Here is a 20,207-nt window from a genome sequence, read left to right on the forward strand (position 1 = left end):
GTGGAAAACGGACCTGGAAGTCTTTGTCTCCGGTGTGTGGCTGCGATCACCTGCAGGGGAGATCGCACACCTGAGGCTCTGTTTTTTGTTTTTTGTTTTTAATCTGAGGGCTAAGTGACAAGCAGTTCCGGTCTTTTCCAGTCTTGGCTAGATTTGTTTGTATTTTGTTTTTAGCCATTGCTCATGTAATGCACTCCCTTAACCAGGAAATTAAAGCGTTCTCCCGGAATAATCTCAGGAAGCAATGCACCAGGGTGACAACGCTAACTGGGAAGAAAATTATAGAAACATGGAAAGATGCCAGAATTCATGTTGTGGAAGAAGTAGAGCCGAGCAGTGGGGGTAGTTGTGGTTATGTGCAGGACCTTAGCTTGGACCTGCATATTGGTGTTATTAAGCCATGGTTGCTCCTGGGTGAGTATATCGATTTGGCACTAACTTATTGATTCCTTTTAGACATATTACTGTTCCGTTACCCCCCCCCCCCCGGGATGTGTAATATTCTGTTCTATCAGCTATCCTGCTGAAAAGTTGAAATGTTTCCTTTTTTAGATTTGGAACTTCCATTAGCTGGCCAGCAATGTTTCTGTCCCACAATATATCCTAAGAAGCATAGATTCTCGTAGCACATGGCACCTGGTATTTGGATTTTAGAACAACTCTTATCCTGGTTTTTGTTTTGTTTTTTTACTTCTCTGGAGGATAGGATGTTGATTTTATATTTTCTTGGATTATAAATGGATGTAGCCATAAAAATCATCAGAAAGAATGCTTTTATAATAAAAGTAAAACTGTAAGTGGCAAGGGTTAAGGTTATAGAAAACTTAGTACTTGAAATAGCCAAGTGCTTGTTTGCCTTCTCTGCTGTTACAAAGCATATGGAATGTATGCCTCCTATAGCCACATCTGTCTAAGTGCCTGTTTTGGGAGTGTTAAGGAGAAATTATGTTTTCATTTTATAGCTATGAATTTGATAGTTTTATGATTTCTTGTATTAGGGAGAATATTGTTTGCCTATCTAAAGCATGGTCCGCAGATAGTAAATGAAACACAGTTATGAAAAGTACAAACTTGTTAGTGTGGCGAGAATATGGTATGGCATTCTTTAAAAAAATTAGTATGTTCAAGTAGATTTGAATTATTTTTCATTTGTGAATAGAGAAATTAAGACTTGGAAGGATTAGTAATTTGCCAATATTTATGCAGCCAAGCCCTACTTGAGTAGAAAGAACACTGAACTGGGAGTCAGAGATAGCCAGGTCCTATTGTGAAGTGCACATAGCATCTCCTTTAAAAAAAACTCTCTGAAGTAGGGATTATCAACTCCATTTCACAGATGGGACCTGGATTTAACAATGGTCAAGTAATTTGCACAAGGTAACACACCTAGTAAATAACAGAGCTGGACATCAAGCTCAAGTCTGAGCTCCCACTCTACATTGTCATTTACCACTGCCTTGGTTGGGGTGGGGGGGGGGGATACCAGATTTTCAGTCCTGCTCTACCTCTTAGTAAATGAACTAGCACAAGTCATTTGTTCTCTCTGGCCCTCCAAGAAGCCATCTGTAAAACCAAAGTAAAGGTATCTATTTCTCTTATAGGGTTATCCTGAGGTTGTGAAAAGTTTTTGAAACAAATTACAGCATACATATGAGTTGTTATTGTATTACGGGTTACATGAATTGCTACGTGAGCTATCTTTCACTTCAAATAAATATCACTTCAAATAAATATCTCCAACTAGTTCCTGAGGCCAAGTGCAAAATCAAGGGATCATTTAGCTAGTCTGAAAGGTTCACCCAGAACTTGCACACCAGAAAATACATCCAGGCACATTTTTCAGTTATTTGGCTTCCACTGTAGTAATAATGGCTTAAAATTCTGTGGTAGAATTTTAAAATACCATTTCACTCTCTCATGAACTTTGCTTGTGATTTTTTTTTTAATCTAGACTTATCCAAAGTGAGCTGATCAAGGTAGTGTTCTCAGATTGGCATTGGAACCCTTCCCAGAATCCTGGGAGAGTTCTGGGTGAGACTTCTGAAACTAGACCTTACATGGTCTCCTCTTTGGACCAGGAAATGGGATATTTTTATCAGGTACAACCTCCTTTCCTGTGAGAGGTAGATGGACCTTTTTCTGCCTAGTTACAAGTGCCTTATTCCTGAGGGACCCATGGATGATTACATCTTAAGTTCTTCCACATGAATGATGCAGGGGTTCTTTCTGACCGGACTAAGTTTCTCTCTGGGGATGGGGGATTGTTTCTAGGTTGCTTCAAAGAGCTTCCTTCATCTCTTCAAAGCAACACAATTCCCACCCAGCACTATATGAAATTTTGGTAGGGAATAAAGAAAATGAAGCTGTGAAACTGTAATCTTTTTCAGTTACCTCATAAATTCAAACCAGCTTCTGAATTTCAAAAATCTTACGCAGGCCACTGAACTATCTAACAGGGTGACAAAAATATCTTAGCATTTTTGTCCTAGGCTTTGAAAATCATATTTTTACAACAAAATCACTAGGACTTTTCCTAAAACCAACTTACTTTGTAAAAGTAGAATGTTCCATTTCTCTTGGGTAGTTGAAAGATACATGTATTATTTGTTATGTATATATGTTATTTTGTAGGTGTTTTTTAATACCCTTTTTTAAGTAACAAATATTTATTGTAAAAAATACAAATGAGCATAAAGAAAAAAAATCACCTGTAATCCCACTGTAAACATTTTGTTCAATATACTTCCTGTCCATTTTTAGGCATATACATATTTTTTTTTTTAAGATTTTATTTGTTTATTTGACAGAGATAGAGACAGCCAGCGAGAGAGGGAACACAAGCAGGGGGAGTGGGAGAGGAAGAAGCAGGCTCATAGCGGAGGAGTCTGATGTGGGGCTCGATCCCGGAACGCCAGGATCACGCCCTGAGCCGAAGGCAGACGCTTAACCGCTGTGCCACCCAGGCGCCCCACATATTGTTTGTTTTTATAAAAATGGATGATGGTATTTTGTAATCTAATGGTATCATCACCTAATATATTGGGAATGTATCTCCATGCCATAAATATTCTTCTGCATTCTCATTGGGTTTTGTTGTTGTTGTTGTTTAAGTACTCTATCCCCAACGTGGGGCTCAAACCCATGACTTAGAGATCAAGAATCACATGCTTTACCCACTGGGCCAGCCAGGTGCCTGTGCGTTCTCATTTTAATGGGTATATATATTTCACTACATAAGCGTATCGTATTTTATTTAACCCAATCCCTATTGTTAGGCATTTGGTTGTTTTTATTTGTTTTGGAGTTTTTTGTTTGTTTTTTGTATTATAAACAATACCACAGTAAACATCCTGATAGTTAATCTTTGCAACACCCAGGACTTTTAAGACAAATTGCTGGAAGTGGGGTTTCAGAGGACAAGATACATACACAAGATGAATTTTTTTAAAAGATTTTATTCGTTTATTAGAGAGCATATGAGAGAGAGCCCAAGAGAGAAACAGCATGAGCTGGGGGTGGGGCGCAAAGAAAGAGGGAGAGGGAGAAGCAGACTCCCCACTGAATAGGGAGCCTGATGCCGTGGGACTCTATTCCAGGACCCCAGGATCACGACCTGAGCTGAAGGCAGACACTTAACTGAGCCGTCCAGGCGCCCCACAAGATGAACATTTTTTAATGAATATTTCTAAATTGTCTTTTAGAAGGTTGGATTGAGGTCCTTCCAAGTTGTATTTTTTAAATAAATAAATAAATAAATAAATAAATAAATAAATAAATAAATAAATAAAAGAATTGCTGCAAAAATCAGATTAAAAAGTTATGATGATTATTTTTATGTTCAAGGTGATATGATTTATTTCTTGTAGGGTCACAAGATGCTGCTCATGATCTGGATACTCTGAAAAAGTACAAGGTAAAAAAATGCCTCAGGTCTGGCAACATGTATAGGAAGTATTTTGTTACATTTATTTAGGAAACTAATAGTCCATTTCAGAGTTTGTTGGGGGTTTTTTAGATTTATTTATTTATTTTTAGAGTGAGACAGAGAGAGAGAGCACAGGGAGAGGGAGAGGGAGAGAAACTTTAGCAGACTCCTCACTGAGCTTGGATCCCAATGTGGGGCTTGATCTCAAGACTCTGAGATCATGACCTGAGCTGAAACCCAAGAGTCAGATGTTTAATCGGCTGCACCACCCAAGGGCCCTCATTTCAGAGTTTAACTGGTAACATTTTTGGCTGTCATTTTAATAAAGTTGCAAAAATTATTGTACCTAATTAAAACATTGGATTTGTAATCCATCTTTCCAATTTTTATTCTGTCTCCTTTCATGTATCCTTAGGAACCTGACTTTGAAGCATGTTTTCTTGCCTCTGCTTATGTAGTTCCTTTGTGTGGAGTAGACTTGCCTCTTCTTTTCTTGTCCAAAACCTACCCATGCCCAAGTTCTAACTCACATACCACTTCTTCCCCAATGTCTTCTCCCACCCTCAACTGATACAATTTATTATTTTAGTATTTACTAAAAAAATTTCAGCCATCTATTTTGTCAAGCAGTATTTCAGCAGTATGGAATTGCTATGGTTTGTGGAGTGAAAGAGTTTTTTATTCACATGAAGTGGATGATCTGAGGGGCAGAGAGGGGAGAAAGACAAATAAGTCGCTTTTTAGTACAGTGTTATTATGTGCTTTGATGAGGAAATGCAGGTGCTGTTGGAAAGCATATGAGATGATGCCCTTCACCCATGTTTGGATTCGGTTGGGTTGGGAATTGTAAAGTAAGGGAAATCTTCCTGGAGGAAATAATATTGAAGTTTACTCGGAATGGGATGGGGAGGGAGCAGACAGAAAAGTGTTCAGATAGGAGAAATGGTTTGTGTGGAATCCCAGAAGAGAAAGGCTGGTGTTTTCAGAGACAGGAAAAAAAAAAGTTCAGTAACCCAGGAATTAGAGGGTGAGAAAGAAGGATCCCAAGAAACAAGGCCAGAGATGTAAGCAAGAGTAAGATCACAAAAGTCCATGGAAGCCAGAGTAAACGCTTTGGACTTTATCCAAAAACCTTTGAAAGTCTTTACCCAGGGGAGTAACAGGATCAAATTTGCAGTTTGAAGGATTGCTTGTCAGAGGCAGTGTGGACAATCAGTTGGAGTGTTGTACAAACTAGCATGGGGAGACTAGTTAGGAGGTAGTTGCAGTCACCGTTGTTATAACTGCCTGACAATAAGAGATAATGGCCTGGAATTGCATAAGGATATGAGAATTACTATATTTCCCAATAGGATCCATCTTAGATTAATATTTTAACATAAGTAGAATAAGTGTCAAAGTCTTGCTTACACTAATAAGTGAATACTTCTCAAGGAAAAAATGAAAAATAGAAAAACTGATAAATTCGTTGGCAAGTGTTTCATTATCTATCCCCTCTTAGGAGACACCAATTCAAATTTGCTTTCATCCTGGTGATGTGAATCAAGCAGCTGTTTAAAAGATCCTTCTGTCTCTGTACACGTGACCCTGTTAGATGCCTAAAAGAAGCAAAGGTAAAGTGAGCAGCTGAATAGAGGGTTTATTGAAAAATTTAGTGATTTGGCCAAATTAGATTATTGATTTAAATGCATGGCACGTTTCAAAGGGATATCCTAGGACTTAAGTCAAGTGCTGTAATTAATAGAAATTCTCTTGTGGAGGATCATTTCAGAAATTTCAATAGGAATTTCATTTTAATGTTTAGGTATAGTAATAGTAGTTGCTTTATGAATAAGGTATCCAAGTGCTTGGAGTGTGCCCTATAAAGCACTACGGAAGACAGAAAACTGACTATAACATAAAATGTTTGAAGTTACTTATTGCTGCATTGTTCGTAAGAGCAAATCATTGAAAACAACCCACATGTTCATCGATAGGGAACTGTTTAAATAAACAATAGTATACTCACATCATAGAATACTTACTGTATAGCTATAAAAAAGAACACCAAGAAAAGGGTCTATAAATACTGATATGAAAAAATCTCCAGGACATATTTAAGTGAGAGGGGAACCCAAGGTGTTGCCTTTGTGTAAGAAAGGGAATAAATTATTTGCCTAAAGATGCTCTAAAAGACCATACAGGAAACCAACAAAGGTGGATATCATTAGGGTGGGAGATAAGAGAGTAGATAGGGACATGGCGAGAGCAAGATTTCTTAATGTTTCTTATAATGTTCTGATTTTTGAACCAGTTTCAAAATATGTAAGTTTATTAAAATTGGAAATAATAATGCCTAAACGTGAGGATTAAGTGAGATAACTTATATGCCTAGTACATACTAAGTTCTCAATAAGGGGCTATTATTATCCCTATTACAAAGGGCTTCCGAAGGGCAATCATTGTTACGACCTCCGTAACTACATTTTGGAAATATGCTTAATTACTAGAAAGGGTTTTTGACTGTATGCCCATCACCACCACCACCTGTGACTCAGTACAATTCTTTTTAATCAGGACCAATCAGTACACATGTAAACTGCATTTCCCAACAGCTAAACTCCCTGGGCATTGGTAATCCACAATATTTGTAAAAGCATTTTTACCTTTCAACAAGTTTTCCCAAGATTCTCATTTGGTTTTCTCCATAATCCTGTGAAGATCTACAGATAGTGAGAGGTGTGTGTGTGTGTGTGCGCGCGCGAATATATATATGTGTGTGTATGCATAGCATACACACATGAAATACACACATGAATACATCTATATATAGAAGACCTCATTCCTGGTCTTTTGGGAATATAGAATATAGTTGTAAAGACAAGGCAAACACATCAATAATGTAAAACATTGGAAGATGCTACATAATTAAGGGCAGAATCATAATATAATCCTGGTCAGAAGTAACACTGGCAGTGAGTGACTTGACATAGATAAGACTTCACTGGGGAAAACAGAAGGACATTTCAGACTTTATCTTCTAAAAACGTTCTTACCTTTCTTTCTAGTTTCTCCCATCTCCTCTCCATTTAAGAATCTTTCTTGATTAGACATTTGAGGTGTTTTCTGTTGTCTTTCTTCCACAAGGCAGTTCCACAAGGCAGGATCTTTCTAGCTGTCTTGTACACCTATTTTTTACATTTCTAACGATAATTTGATCAGTCTTGTTTAAGTCAGGTGTTTTCCTGAATCCAATCAGCTCTACTAGGGAGAGGAGTAGGGCACTGCCGGAGCCATATCTATGAGAGTTGGGGGCAAGAGAGGCAGAGCTGGACAGAGAGTCCAAAATATGTGTGAAGTACATGAAAATATGGAGATCAGGCAAAACCTAACACCCATGTTAAGAGAGAGAATCAGTACAGTGAGGCATGTCATAACAAGAAACATGCCTTATTTGATCCATTTCGTTTTTGGATTCTTTTAATTGACTTTCCACATGGCTCCTTCCATGCGCTTGGGTAGACTGTAGGAAAAGAACTCAAATGCACAGTTGGAGTAGAAGGTTGCTTTTGTGTACTATTTGAAAGAAAATCTTTCATGATCATCCTTTCAACCAGACTAATTCATTGGAATCTCTGGGTTTGAGGCCCTGTGGCATTGACATCTTTTAAAACCTCACTGAGTGATTCTAACATGCAGGCACACTTGAGAACCATCATATTTGTGATGAATATGAAGGAAAATTGGGAAATAATTACTGAAAGGGAAGTTTGTGTTATTTTTTAAAGATTTTATTTATTTATTTGACAGAGAGAGACGGCCAGTGAGAGAGGGAACACAAGCAGGGCGAATGGGAGAGGAAGAAGCAGGCTCTTAGTGGAAGAGCCTGATGTGGGGCTTGAACCCAGAACGCTGGGATCACACCCTGAGCTGAAGGCAGATGCTTAACCACTGCGCTACCCAGGCGCTTTGGGAAGTTTGTGTTATTGGTATACTTCCCTTATTCAAGTTTTTTATATGGATATTCATTGATTTTTTCCAACAAATATTTTAAGTGCTTTCTGTGCTCAGGTCACTGCTCACTCACAGTGCTTACTTGCAATAGAGAATAAACCAAACATGGTCCCTACCTTCATGGAGTTTCTAGTACCACGAGGGAGACAAATAATCTCAAAGTGGTAAGAGCTATACTTAGGGCAAGTAGAGGGTGCTATGGGAATGTATAGAATTAGCACTTCTGGTGAAGAATGGGCAGTCAGAGAAGGCTTTCTGCAAGTATTATTAAAATGAGTTATGCTTAAATTGTTTATTCTTGTTACAAATCTCAACATCTCATTCTCTTTAATTAGCCTAATATTAATTCATTAGAGAATTTTTAAAAATCATCTTTTTTTTTCTCTTTAAGGTGACTCATATTCTCAATGTTGCATATGGAGTTGAAAATGCTTTCCTCAGTGACTTTGTATATAAGAGCATTTCTATATTGGATCTGCCTGAAACCAGTATCTTGTCTTATTTTCCAGAATGTTTTGAATTTATTGAACAAGCAAAAATGAAGGTAAGTTTTATTTTGATCCACAGTTCTTCAAAGGCAGAAATTTTAAAATATAAGTCCGTTATCCAATCTTTATTCTTTTTGTGATGAATACATAGAGAACCACTATGAAATTTCCCCTCCAACAATCTTCTATGAACTACAACTATTTATTCTCCAAATTTTTTTCTTCTCAATGAGATATATACTTTTTTTAAAAAAGTAATCTCTGCCCAATGTGGGGCTCAAACTCATGACCCTGAGATCAAAAGTCGCATGCTCTATTGACTGAGCCAGCCAGGCGCTCCTCAATGAGATATTTACTTTTAACATTAATTTCTCATCTTCTTATGGCTTCCTGAGATAAAATTCTCCACTTAACTGGATTTCCCTATGTTTGTATGTACTTAGATTTCCTATGTTGGTTTCTAACCACGTGCCCTCTAACCAATTTGCAAGATAATCAGGTGGAGTATGGGATAGATGCTGCTGTAGTCCTTTTAATGTATTTATGAAGATGAGTTTGCATTTTCGTGGATGTGGTAGGGATAGTGAATTTATGCACTTTTAACAATAGAAAATTATAGCGTGCTCTAAGGACTAAACGTGTATTGCTTTACTGAGATTGTGTGAAATGCTCTTCAGAAGCTGTCCATTGGTTCTCTGACTTTGAAAGACCAACGGTTAATAGCCTTCTTCAACCTTGGTAATAGATCCAAGTCAACGCTGGGCGTCAAGGTTGGCTGTTCCCAGTAATTACACCTTGAAATGACATCAGTTTTAGTTAGTATATAATTCTTTGAAAATTTATGTGAGATAAATAGATGGGAATGTAGAAGCACTTACAGAGAAAAGTTAACTCTCCTGGGGCACCTAAAAATTAATGACACTTAACATTAAAAATCCAGCTTAAATTCTGGCTAATGATTTCCCTTTTACCTTTTCTCCTTCCCTTTTTTCTTCCCTCTCCCTTCCTTCCTTTTATTTAGTAAAATTTATTGAATGCCTTCCATGCCCAGCACTGTTCTAGATGCTTTCTTTTAGATAATCTGGAAAACTATTCAACTCTACTGTTCAGCTTTATTTAATAGCAGATATTTAGATAAAAGAAGAGGAAGAGGGTTTCTAATTCAAGGCCTAATATTGCCCAGTGTTTTCTCTTATGAAAAATGTTATAGAGTCTAGATTATAACATTCCAGTGTGCCAGTTGATAGTGTTAAAAATAAACATGATCATATTTCTGTATTAGTTGCTTCTCTAGGGAGATGTGGGATATGCCTTAAATGGTAAAAGAAAAATGTAGGCATCATCCATATGCATATTCATATTGGAAAATATGTACATGTTGCAAGTAAAAGGTAGAAAGGGTAATAGTTAATTAAAAGTTTCCTTTGCTTGGGTTACCTAAGAAACAGAACCTGAGACAAAGATTAAGAGCTGATGCTTCATTTGAGAGATGGAATCCGTGGGCAGTGAGAGTGGGAAGGGAAGTGACTCAGGAAAGGATGGGAAGCCGCGTGAGATGATGTGTTTCACAACTGCACAATGAGCTGACAGTGAAATAGTTGGGTGCTCAGCAGGTGTACCTGCTCTCCCTTAAGGCATCTCCCAGCAGGGAGCACAAAGAAACTGCACCTCCGTACAGACTTTGGGAGGGAAGGAAGAGAGAGTTCATCTGCCTGGCTCCCTGTCAGCTCCTGTTTTACGCAGGTCAAAGTTTACCCATGGGGAGGAAACTAATCCCACAATTCCAGGTTACAGCACTCCACTCCTTCAGCAGCTGCCTTGAAGCCAGACTCAGTGGCCTGTGGTCTGACTTTTCATCCACATTCAGAAGCAGCAGGAGAATCTAGAACTCAGGGTGTACTTGTTTATGCAGAGACCACCATAGGGGAAGAGCCAGGCCTTCTTAGGCAAGCAAAACTCATCAGGCCTAAGGGGAGCAGTTGGCCAAGAATTGGAGGCTGAGGTGGAGAAGCTTAGGGCCCATGAGATGATGGCACCAAGAGAATCTGAGGAGGTACCTAAAATGTTTCTGCTACAAGATGTATTAGAATTCCATAATCTGTTCTGATTTCTCAAGCATTGTGTTTTACAATGCAATTCTAACCTCAGCCATATTTCCTTGCCCTGAAAACTCTTTATGGTTCAGATTAATACATACTTAATTTTAGCAATAGAATTCTTGAATTTTCTTCATTTTTTCTAGAAGAGATTTTTTCATAACTTTCTCTGTTGTATATGCAGGTTTTATTAAATGTGATTACTCAGTGAATTGAGTGTCTCAAAATTACCTTTCTAGGCCCTACACTTTATCTTTTCACATACAGCTGCCAAAAGGAATCTCTTCTATTTTCCCGTCTTTTCTCATTGTCCTCTGTACTTATAAAACCCTGTTGTTTGGTTTCTCTGCCTTTCCTCTCCCTGTACCTCATGTATTATTTATTAGGTTTATGCATTAAGGGACAGAAATACACATGAGAGGAAAATAGTAGGGTAACCTCTATAGCCTTAAGAGTTCTTTTATGAAAATTTACTTCTTTTTTTTATGTGCAGAAGATTTTGTTAATATGAAAAGGTGTATTTGATATTCCATGTTTACTTTATCACTCATTTTATGAGATGTGATTTTAAAAACACGATGTAAGTAAACTGTGTCATTGTAGAAAAATTGGAAAATACAAATAAATAAAAATTTACTCTCCTTACACCATTTAGATATAACTACTGGTAACATTTTGATGTATTTTTTTAATCTATCAAAAGACTCATTTAAAAAAGACCTAAACTTGGCCCAGTTAATCTGTCAACAAATACTAATTACTTATTCTGGGAAGATATGATGAGTACATTCATACTGCTGCCCTCACGGACCTTTCAGTCTCGTTGCAAACGTATTCACGATGGCGTGAGAACAAAGAATGCTTGATAAACGAAATACTATAACACGATTTCTATCTGCCCATATAAAATGGTGATTCAGATTTTTCAGAGAACACTTTCTTCTTGGAATTGGAGAACAAAATTAATTTATTTGATTGGCAAACATTTATGGAATATCTACTATGTGCCTAAAATTGCACTAAGGATGCAGCCTACAAAGATGGCAAAGATATCCCCCCTGACCCCATCTCGCTCAGAGAGAGACAGGCTTCTTAGAACAGCAGCCAGTGTTAGCTGGACCAAGAAGCAGAGCAAAGGCCTTCCAGGTAGAGGACTATTGCTAGTGCAAAAGAAAAAGTTTCTTTATAAATTTTAAAATTATTACTATTTTGAGTGCTGGAAAGGGGATATAAACCCAGTAACTTATCTAAGAGTACTTTCTCTCCTTTTTATTTTAAGATTTATTTATTTTAGAGAGAGAGCGAGGTGGGGAGGGGTAGAAGGAGAGCGAGGGAGAATCTCAGGCAGATTCCCCGCTGATCACAGAGCCCAGGATGGGGCTCCATCTCACGACCATGAGATCATGACCCGAGCGGAAACCGAGAGGCAGATGCTTAACCGACTGAGCCACCCAGAAGCCCCTCTGGGAATACTTTCAAGGACAATATGATACCCAAAGAATAATAAAAGATAAGTCAATTCAGAGGCTATGGAAAGCAACAGAAAGGTAGCTGTTACATACAGGATATAAGAAAGAAGAAGATACTAACATTATTAAAGATGAACTGATACTGGATGCATAGTATATAAGACTGCACATAAAGCCAGTTTCATTTTCAAAGGCATATTAGGACTCAAAACAGAGATGACTAGTATGTAGTCAGGAAATATTAAAAATGACATTGAATAGTATCTTTTTTTTAGCTTACAATTCCAGGTTTCTTTCAAACATCTGATTTGTTTTGAGATAAAAGAAGTTCCTTACTAGTTTTCATCATTTACTGTAATATGATTTTTAAATGCCTTTACTCTCATAAAAATGAGCTATTATACAAAGTGAGAAAAGTTGCACGTATGTATAGTATTGTACAGAAACAGTTAAAATTTGGAAATAGTCATATATATAAGAAAACAATTGAAATTGTCTTTTTGATATAAGGATTTTCAAAATATTTCCTAATTTTATTGTGAATCATTTGGTTTTCTTGAAATGAGAAGCATTCGCAAATTTATTGCAATAGATTAGGAAGGGAATTTTGTAATAGATTTATAATTGGGAGAAAATTGCCTTGCAAAAGTGAAATAATCCAATGAGTCGTAAATATGGTATTGTTAATATATGCTTTGGGTAGAGAGTTTTCAGTTTACGTTTTATTTTGTCCCCCTTCCCCCATTCCCATCTTTTGTGTTGTACCAAAAGAAGTATCAGGAAATGAAGTAACTAAAATATCTGTTCTATAGGGTGTACTCCCAGTTCACTTCATTTCATTTAGATCATTAACTTTGTAAAAGCCTGAGATAAGCCAACCTACATCAGTGCTGTTCCGTCAGCTCCATCATTTCATTATTAATGCAATATTACCCCCATCAACATTGGTCTTGCACTGTGTACGTTTTCACTTGTGAAGTATCATTTGCAGTTACCCGAAACATTTTTCATTTATTGACCTGATGCTAAGGTTATCTAATTGCTTTTTCTCCTTCATTGTCATGAGCTGTTTGTGTCATCATTTTACTTTCTTGTAAGTTTAACTATTTTTTAAGTTACTTCCTTCCACAATAAAGTATATCCAAGGGTAGAAAATTTTTTCCTTGCTGGTCATTTCACAAATAGATTACCAAGCCAGTGATACTAGTTTCTTTATAGGAACACTGTGCGTACCTACGATGTCTCAGTCTTTCTGTTTACTGTTATGATTATGGTTTCATTTGTTTCCACATATATTACCTGTGATTTTTCTCTTATTTGTGGATGTGTATTCTCCTAAGTTTACTAGGCTTTTATATGTACTTTATTAGATTACTTCAGTTTAATGAAAGATACTTTTTCAAAATGCCAAATATATTATCAAAGCATTTCAATCCCTGGGGGATAGGAAGAGAAGTTGGTTGATTCGATTAATTGATTTTTTTCCATTCATTGCTTACCAAGAATTGTGTTTTGGTAATTGAATACATTGAATCAAACAAATTGATAAAATGAATATTTTTATAATTTCAGGTAGTATAAGGATGTACAGGTGATTTAATAACCTTTCTAAGTGAATAATGGAGATTTTTGATTGATTTTATTGCAGGATGGAGTGGTTCTTGTTCATTGTAATGCAGGAGTTTCCAGGGCTGCTGCAATTGTAATAGGTTTCCTGATGAATTCTGAAGAAATCTCATTTACCAGTGCTTTCTCTTTGGTGAAAAATGCAAGGCCTTCCATATGTCCAAATGCTGGCTTCATGGAGCAACTTCGTACATACCAAGAGGGCAAAGAAAGCAATAAGTTTGACAACATACAGGAATTAGAAAGGGGTGACAGTTCATGAGTTACATTTCAACAGATAAAGAACAACTGTAATTTCTGAATTGGCCCCTACAGCCACCAGTCCCCTTTTTTTGAAGAGTGGACTAGTAAAAACTTCCTTTTGTCTTGTTTTTCAAGTGGAAATGGAGGTGAAGTGATTGTCTTGAGCTAGTGTATAAACACATTTTTAAATTATATCATGTTTTCTTTGGTATTATAATGTGTGATTGAATGCTTCTTTAATTTGCTAAAAGATGGGGTATTACCAATAATTGATTTCTATAGATGAAAAAGATTTACATTCAAAATCTTTATTAGAGCATGAAAGGATTTTTTCTATTCCAGCAACTATTTCCATGAAGGAAAAAACTTGAAGTGGTACTTGACTTACTATTTCAGAGGGAGGTAAATTTCTTTGTAAAGAATTTGAGATAAAAAACTAATACCTTAAACCTCCCCAAAGAGATAACCCAAATCAGAAGGTTGACACAATATAGGCATACCTCGTTTTATTGCACCTCACTTTGTTGTGCTGCACAGATGTTGTGTGTTTTACAAATCGAAGGTGGCAATCCTGCATCGGGGAAGTCTGTTGGCGCCATTTTTTCCAATAGCATTGCTCACTTTGTGTCTCTGTGTCACATTTTGGTAATTCTCACAGTCTTTCGAACTTGTTGATTATAATTGTATTTGTTATGGTGGTCTGTGATCAGTGATCTTTGATGTTATTATTGTAATTGTTTTGGGGTGCCACGAACCAGACCCCTGTAATACGGTGACCTTAATTGATAAATACTGCATGTGTTGTGACTGTTCTACCAGTTGGCCCTTCCCCCATCTCTCCCTCTCCTTGGGCCTCCTTATTCCCTGAGACACAACAATATTGAAATTAGGCCAATTAATAATCCTACAATGGCCTCTAAGTGTTCAAGTGAAAGGAAGAGTCGCATGTCTCTCACTTTAAATCAAAAGCTAGAAATGATTAAGCTTAGTGAGGAAGGCATGTCAAAAGCAGAGATAGGTCGGAAGCTAGGCCTCTTGCGCCAAACAGTTAGCCAAGTTGTAAATGCAAAGGATAAGTTCTTGAAGGAAATTAAAAGTGGTACTCCAGTGAACACACGAATGATAAGAAAGCGAAACAGCCTTATTGCAGATATGGAGAAAGTTTTAGTGGTCTGGATAGAAGATCAAACCAGCCACAACATTCCCTTGAGCCAAAGCCTAATTCAGAGCAAGGCCCTAACTCTCTTCAATTCTCTGAAGGCTGAGAGAGGTGAGGAAGCTGCAGAAGAAAAGTTTGAAGCTAGCAGAGGTTGGTTCATGAGGTTTAAGGAAAGAAGCCGTCTCTGTAACGTAAAAGTGCAAGGGGAAGCAGCAAGAGCTGATGTAGAAGCTGCAGCGAGTTCTCCAGAAGACCTAGCCAGGATCATTAATGCAGGTGGCTACACTAAACAACAGATTTTCAATGTAGATGAAACAGCCTTATATTGGAAGAAGATGCCATCTAGGACTTTCATAGCTAGAGAAGAGAGGTCAATGCCTGGCTTCAAAGCTTCAAAGGACAGGCTGACTCTCTTGTTAGGGGCTAATGCATCCGGTGACGTTAAGTTGAAGCCAATGCTCATTTACCATTCTGAAAATCCTAGAGCGCTTAAGAATTATGCTAAATCTACTCTGCCCGTACTCTATAAGTGGAACAACAGAGGCTGCATGACAGCACATCTGTTTACAACATGGTTTACTGAATATTTTAAGCCCACAGTTGAGACCTATTGCTCAGAAAAAAAGATTCCTTTCAAAATATTACTGCTCATTGACAATGCACCTGGTCACCCAAGAGCTCTGATGGAGATGTACAATGAGATTAATGTTGTTTTCATGCCTGCTAACTCAACATCTGTTCTGCAGCCCATGGACCAAGGAGTCATTTCAACTTTCAAGTCTTATTATTTAAGAAATACATTTCGTAAAGCTATAGCTGCCATAGATAGTGATTCCTCTGATGGATCTGGGCAAAGTAAATTGAAGACCTTCTGGAAAGGATTCACCATCCTAGATGCCATTAAGAACATTCGTGATTCATGGGAAGAAGTCAAAATGTCTACATTAACAGGAGTTTGGAACAAGTTGATTCCAGCCCTCGTGGATGACTTTGAGGGGTTCAAGACTTCAGTGGACGAGGTAACTGCAGATGTTGTAAAAATAGCAAAAGAATTAGAATTGGAAGTGGAGCCCGAAGATGTGACTGAATTGCTGCAATCTCATGATAAAACCGTAATGGATGAGGAGTTGCTTCCTATGGATGAGCAAAGAAAGTGGTTTCTGGAAATGGAATCTACTCCTGGTGAAGATGATGTAAAGATAGTCGAAATGACAACAAAGGATTTAGAATACTACATAAACTTAGTTGATAAAGCAGCAGCAGGGTTTGAGAGGATTGACTCTAATTTTGAAAGAAGTTCTACTGTGGGTAAAATGCTATCAAACAGTATATCATGCTATAGAGAAATTGTTCGTGAAAGGAAGAGTCCATCAATGAGGCAAATATCATTATTGTCTTATTTTAAGAAATTGCCACAGCCACCCCAACCTTCAGCAACCACCACCCTGATCAGTCAGCAGCCATCAACATCAACGCAAGACCCTCCACCGGCAAAAAAATTACGGCTTGCTGAAAGCTCAGATGATGGTTAGCATTTTTTAGCAATAAAGTATTTTTAAATTAAGATATGTACATTGTTTCTTCAGATATAATGCTTTGCATACTTAATAGACTACTATATAGTGTAAGTATAATTTTTATATGTACTGGGAACCCACAAAATTCATTTGACTCACTGTTGCAATATTTGCTTTATTGTAGTGGTCTGAAACTGAACCCACAATATCTCTGGGGTAGGCCTGTATTTATATAGTGGTTACAGTATTCACAAAGTTTTTATGTCCTTTTATGAAAATGTACCCACTTTTCATTTTTATTTTTAACTTAATTCTATTGCCTGTATTTATTTTTAATTTTTAAAACTTTCGTATAGATGTTCTCTCATGTGATTGTGAGCTTATGGTTCTTTTGGTGACCTGGTCTCTTATAGCATGTTTTTCATACCCCAGGTCCCTAGCCTTCTGTTTTTGAGTTACATGTCATAATTTTGATCTCCTTGGATCTGTGGGAAAATATTTTACACTGAAAGATCATGCTTTAGGTATGATTTGTTCAAATCTCTTTTCTAGTTTGGTATTCTACGAGAGAATGTATTTTTAAGGAAAGAAGAGTTATGGTTTTGTAAGAAAATATAAGTACTTTGTTAGAAAGCCTAAAACCATTAACAATTTTATCTCTGGCCAGAGGCTTTGAATAGTTTTCTTTTCTTTATTTTAAATTAAGTTTCCATATTGGCAAGGCTAAACTCTGTACATTATAAATTTGCTTAAAAATATTATTTGAATTATTCAGAATAAAGTGTACTTTAAATTAATTATAGCAATTAGGATATAATTTATTTAATAGCTTTCAAATAGTCTTTCATGACTTTAGAAAATTTCATTGCCATCTATATTTTATTAAGAAAGTCTTGAGCTCTTCTTAAGTACACGTTATAGAGAGCAAGCATATTCCTATGTGTAAGTTGGAAAGTGCACATTGAATACCTCTGTGTATTTGAGAAGGCGGGCTTTCTTACACTGTCATGATCAAAAAGTAGAAATGATAAATGCAAATTATGTTTGAGATTGCTTATAGCCTGACAAGATGCCATCACATGCAAAGTTATAAAATTTGCTTCTGTTGAGAAGCAGCATAAATGTATGTAATCAACCTACAGTGAGCTCTTTGAAGCAGACCAAGGAGAAAGAATCTTCTCCAGTATGAGACTGCTATGTAATGTTGTCTTTATGGTCAGTATTGCTGAAGGTTTGCTAAGTGAACCTTTTCGATTCACACGAAAGCATTTAAATATGTTTTCTTTTGCTAGGTGCTCTTTAGTTTTTAACCATTAAATGTTGTGACATGAAGCCTTGACTAGAACTTGTTCATAATGGATAGTATATTATTTATGTCTCTGGTTTGTGTGATTAGCTGTTGCCTGTAGTTATCTGGTTATGGGACAAACACGTATCTTCCATGTCATCTACAGAAGTGCTTTGAACATCAATTTTGTTTTATCTTATGATAAATGATAGTAATTTGTTGTATCTAAAATAGATCAGTGAATGTAATTCAGGCTTTTAAATTAGGGGTATTATAAGGCAATGGTGTGTTTTATATATATATATATATGTCACATATATATATATGTCACACATATATATATATGTCACACACACACACACACACACACACAGTATTTTTCTCGTGTGTCTCATGGGTATGTCACTTTGTCCAACCTAGTTATTTATAAAAAGAAAATTGTTTCATTATGATCCTCTGCCCACAGTTTAAAAATTAAAAAAAAAAAAGTATACCATATATAGGTCCTTTTTGAGGTGAGGAAAAATGTTTCAAGGAGTTTTTGCCTCTATTTTAAAATAGATTTTTCTGCCATTTTTCAAGGGAAGAGGAAATGAAAATATCATTTGCTTTTAAACATTGAAAAGAAATCTGAAGCCTTGCTAGCAAGCTGAAAAAAATGAGTAGAACAAAAGTACTGGAACATAAGATAAAATGAGATTTATTTGAGGTTAATATTTTTTAAATGTTTTGCTAACTTTGTACTTTAATGTAGGTTTGTGATTACATATAACTTGAATTGAAAACCCAGAAAGTATTTAAATTTTTGGAAAACTGAAGAAATATTTTTCCTAGTTTCTTTTGGGCAAAATTTAGATGCTAACTCAGAGACAAAGATTTCAGGGAAAATGGAGTACAGTATTTAAAACTGTTATTGCAGTTTACTTTTGCACCCCTACTTCCCTTTTGAACTTGACTGAAATGTGTGGATATAGAACTTGGAAATTTTTGTGCATGTGACATGGGGAACCTACTTTGATTCCGATGGATAATTTCGGTGGTGGGGGGGAATTTTCTGAACTTGTCAATGTGATTATTAGTGACTGAAATGGTTCAAAAGTAATTTCTCAAATATCCAAAATGTAGCAAATATAAGTCAGAGTATTGTCTTACAGTATTACTCTGTGAGTTAATGAATTACCACCTTTATAAGCAAAACCGTGGTACATTTTAAAACAACAGAAATACAGAATAATGAATTATAGTTGATCCTTGAACAACACAGGTTAGGGGCATCAAATCCCCACATAGTCAAAAAATCCATGTATAACTTTTGACTACCCCAAAACTTAACTACTAATAGCCTATAGTGGACCAGAAGCCTTACCAATAACGTAAACAGGTGATGCATTATGTACTGTATTCTAACAATAAAGTAATCTAGAGAAAAAATGTTATTAAAATCATAATGAAGAGAAAGTACATTTGTGGTACTGTACTGCAAAAAAATCTGCAAGTAAGAGGACCTGTGTATTTTAAACGCATTCCGTTCAAAGGTCAACTGTATTTGGTTTGCTAGGTGACTCTAAATAATTATTTTTTATGCCCAAAGGATCCTGAACATATTTAGTCATTCTGTAGTTATTTAAGAATGTAAGCAAGAAGATTTTAAAGTTTTATATTCTTAAAATACATATAGTGGCATTTCAAGTTAACAGATTTATGGTTTGTTTCCATTGATACACTTTTAAAAATAACTTAAAGTTTTATATTTCAAGTGACTCTTTGACCTACTTATTTTGTGTTCATATTTATAATGTACCCTTTATTGTTTCTAGGTATTGATAATACTTTAATAAAAATACATTTACTGTTTTTCCCTATTAATATCTGTATTTCTTTGAGGCTATTTGTTTTAAAAGATTTACTGCTTATTTGTTGTCAAATTCTGGGTTAAACCTTCTGTTGGCAAGACACAAAATTATACATTTTGGAATTTAAGTTAGTTAAAAGTCTATGGAGATTTGTTGTGCCAGCTATTTAAGAAATGAAAAACTAAAGTAAGATCTTATAATTGGCATTACTGTGGATGAATTGGCAGTGAAAATTCAATTGAACATTCCAGTATTTTAAATCAAGAGAATATGCCAAATTACTCTTAAACTACTGAATGAATTATTCTGACCATGACAGCTTTGAGATTATTTGGACGCAGTCTGGCTCCTACCTCCCATGTTCACACATTATTACTTCTCTGACCTCATTGCTGCTGCTTTCTTCCTCACTCTGCTTCAACCACACTGGCCTCTGCATAATGCATAATCAAGACTCCATGACATCACCAGCGTTTCCCTCTACCTATAATACTTTCCCCCAGAAACATAAGATCTGTGCTCAGGTGTTAACTCTTAGTAGAGTCTTCTC

General features: G+C 36.4%; 1 protein-coding gene and 1 long non-coding RNA gene across 2 annotated transcripts in view; one reads left to right on the forward strand and one right to left on the reverse strand.

The window, feature by feature from the left end:
* Positions 1–13,859, forward strand: DUSP19 (dual specificity phosphatase 19). The gene is made up of 4 exons (XM_045806269.1): positions 1–414; positions 3,867–3,913; positions 8,310–8,462; positions 13,620–13,859. The coding sequence occupies exons 1-4, from the start codon at positions 189–191 to the stop codon at positions 13,857–13,859; spliced, it is 666 nt and encodes a 221-aa protein (XP_045662225.1). The 5' UTR covers positions 1–188.
* Positions 13,644–20,207, reverse strand: part of LOC123798112 (uncharacterized) — a 24,992-nt gene continuing 18,428 nt past the window's right edge. The window contains exon 3 of the long non-coding RNA XR_015724336.1: positions 13,644–13,781. This is a non-coding gene — a long non-coding RNA (uncharacterized LOC123798112). The remainder of the gene's footprint in view (positions 13,782–20,207) is intronic.

This window comes from Ursus americanus, chromosome 1 (assembly GCF_024610735.1).
Source record: "Ursus americanus isolate L20-20 chromosome 1, mUrsAme1.1.p, whole genome shotgun sequence".
In the NCBI taxonomy this organism is placed as follows: domain Eukaryota; kingdom Metazoa; phylum Chordata; class Mammalia; order Carnivora; family Ursidae; genus Ursus; species Ursus americanus.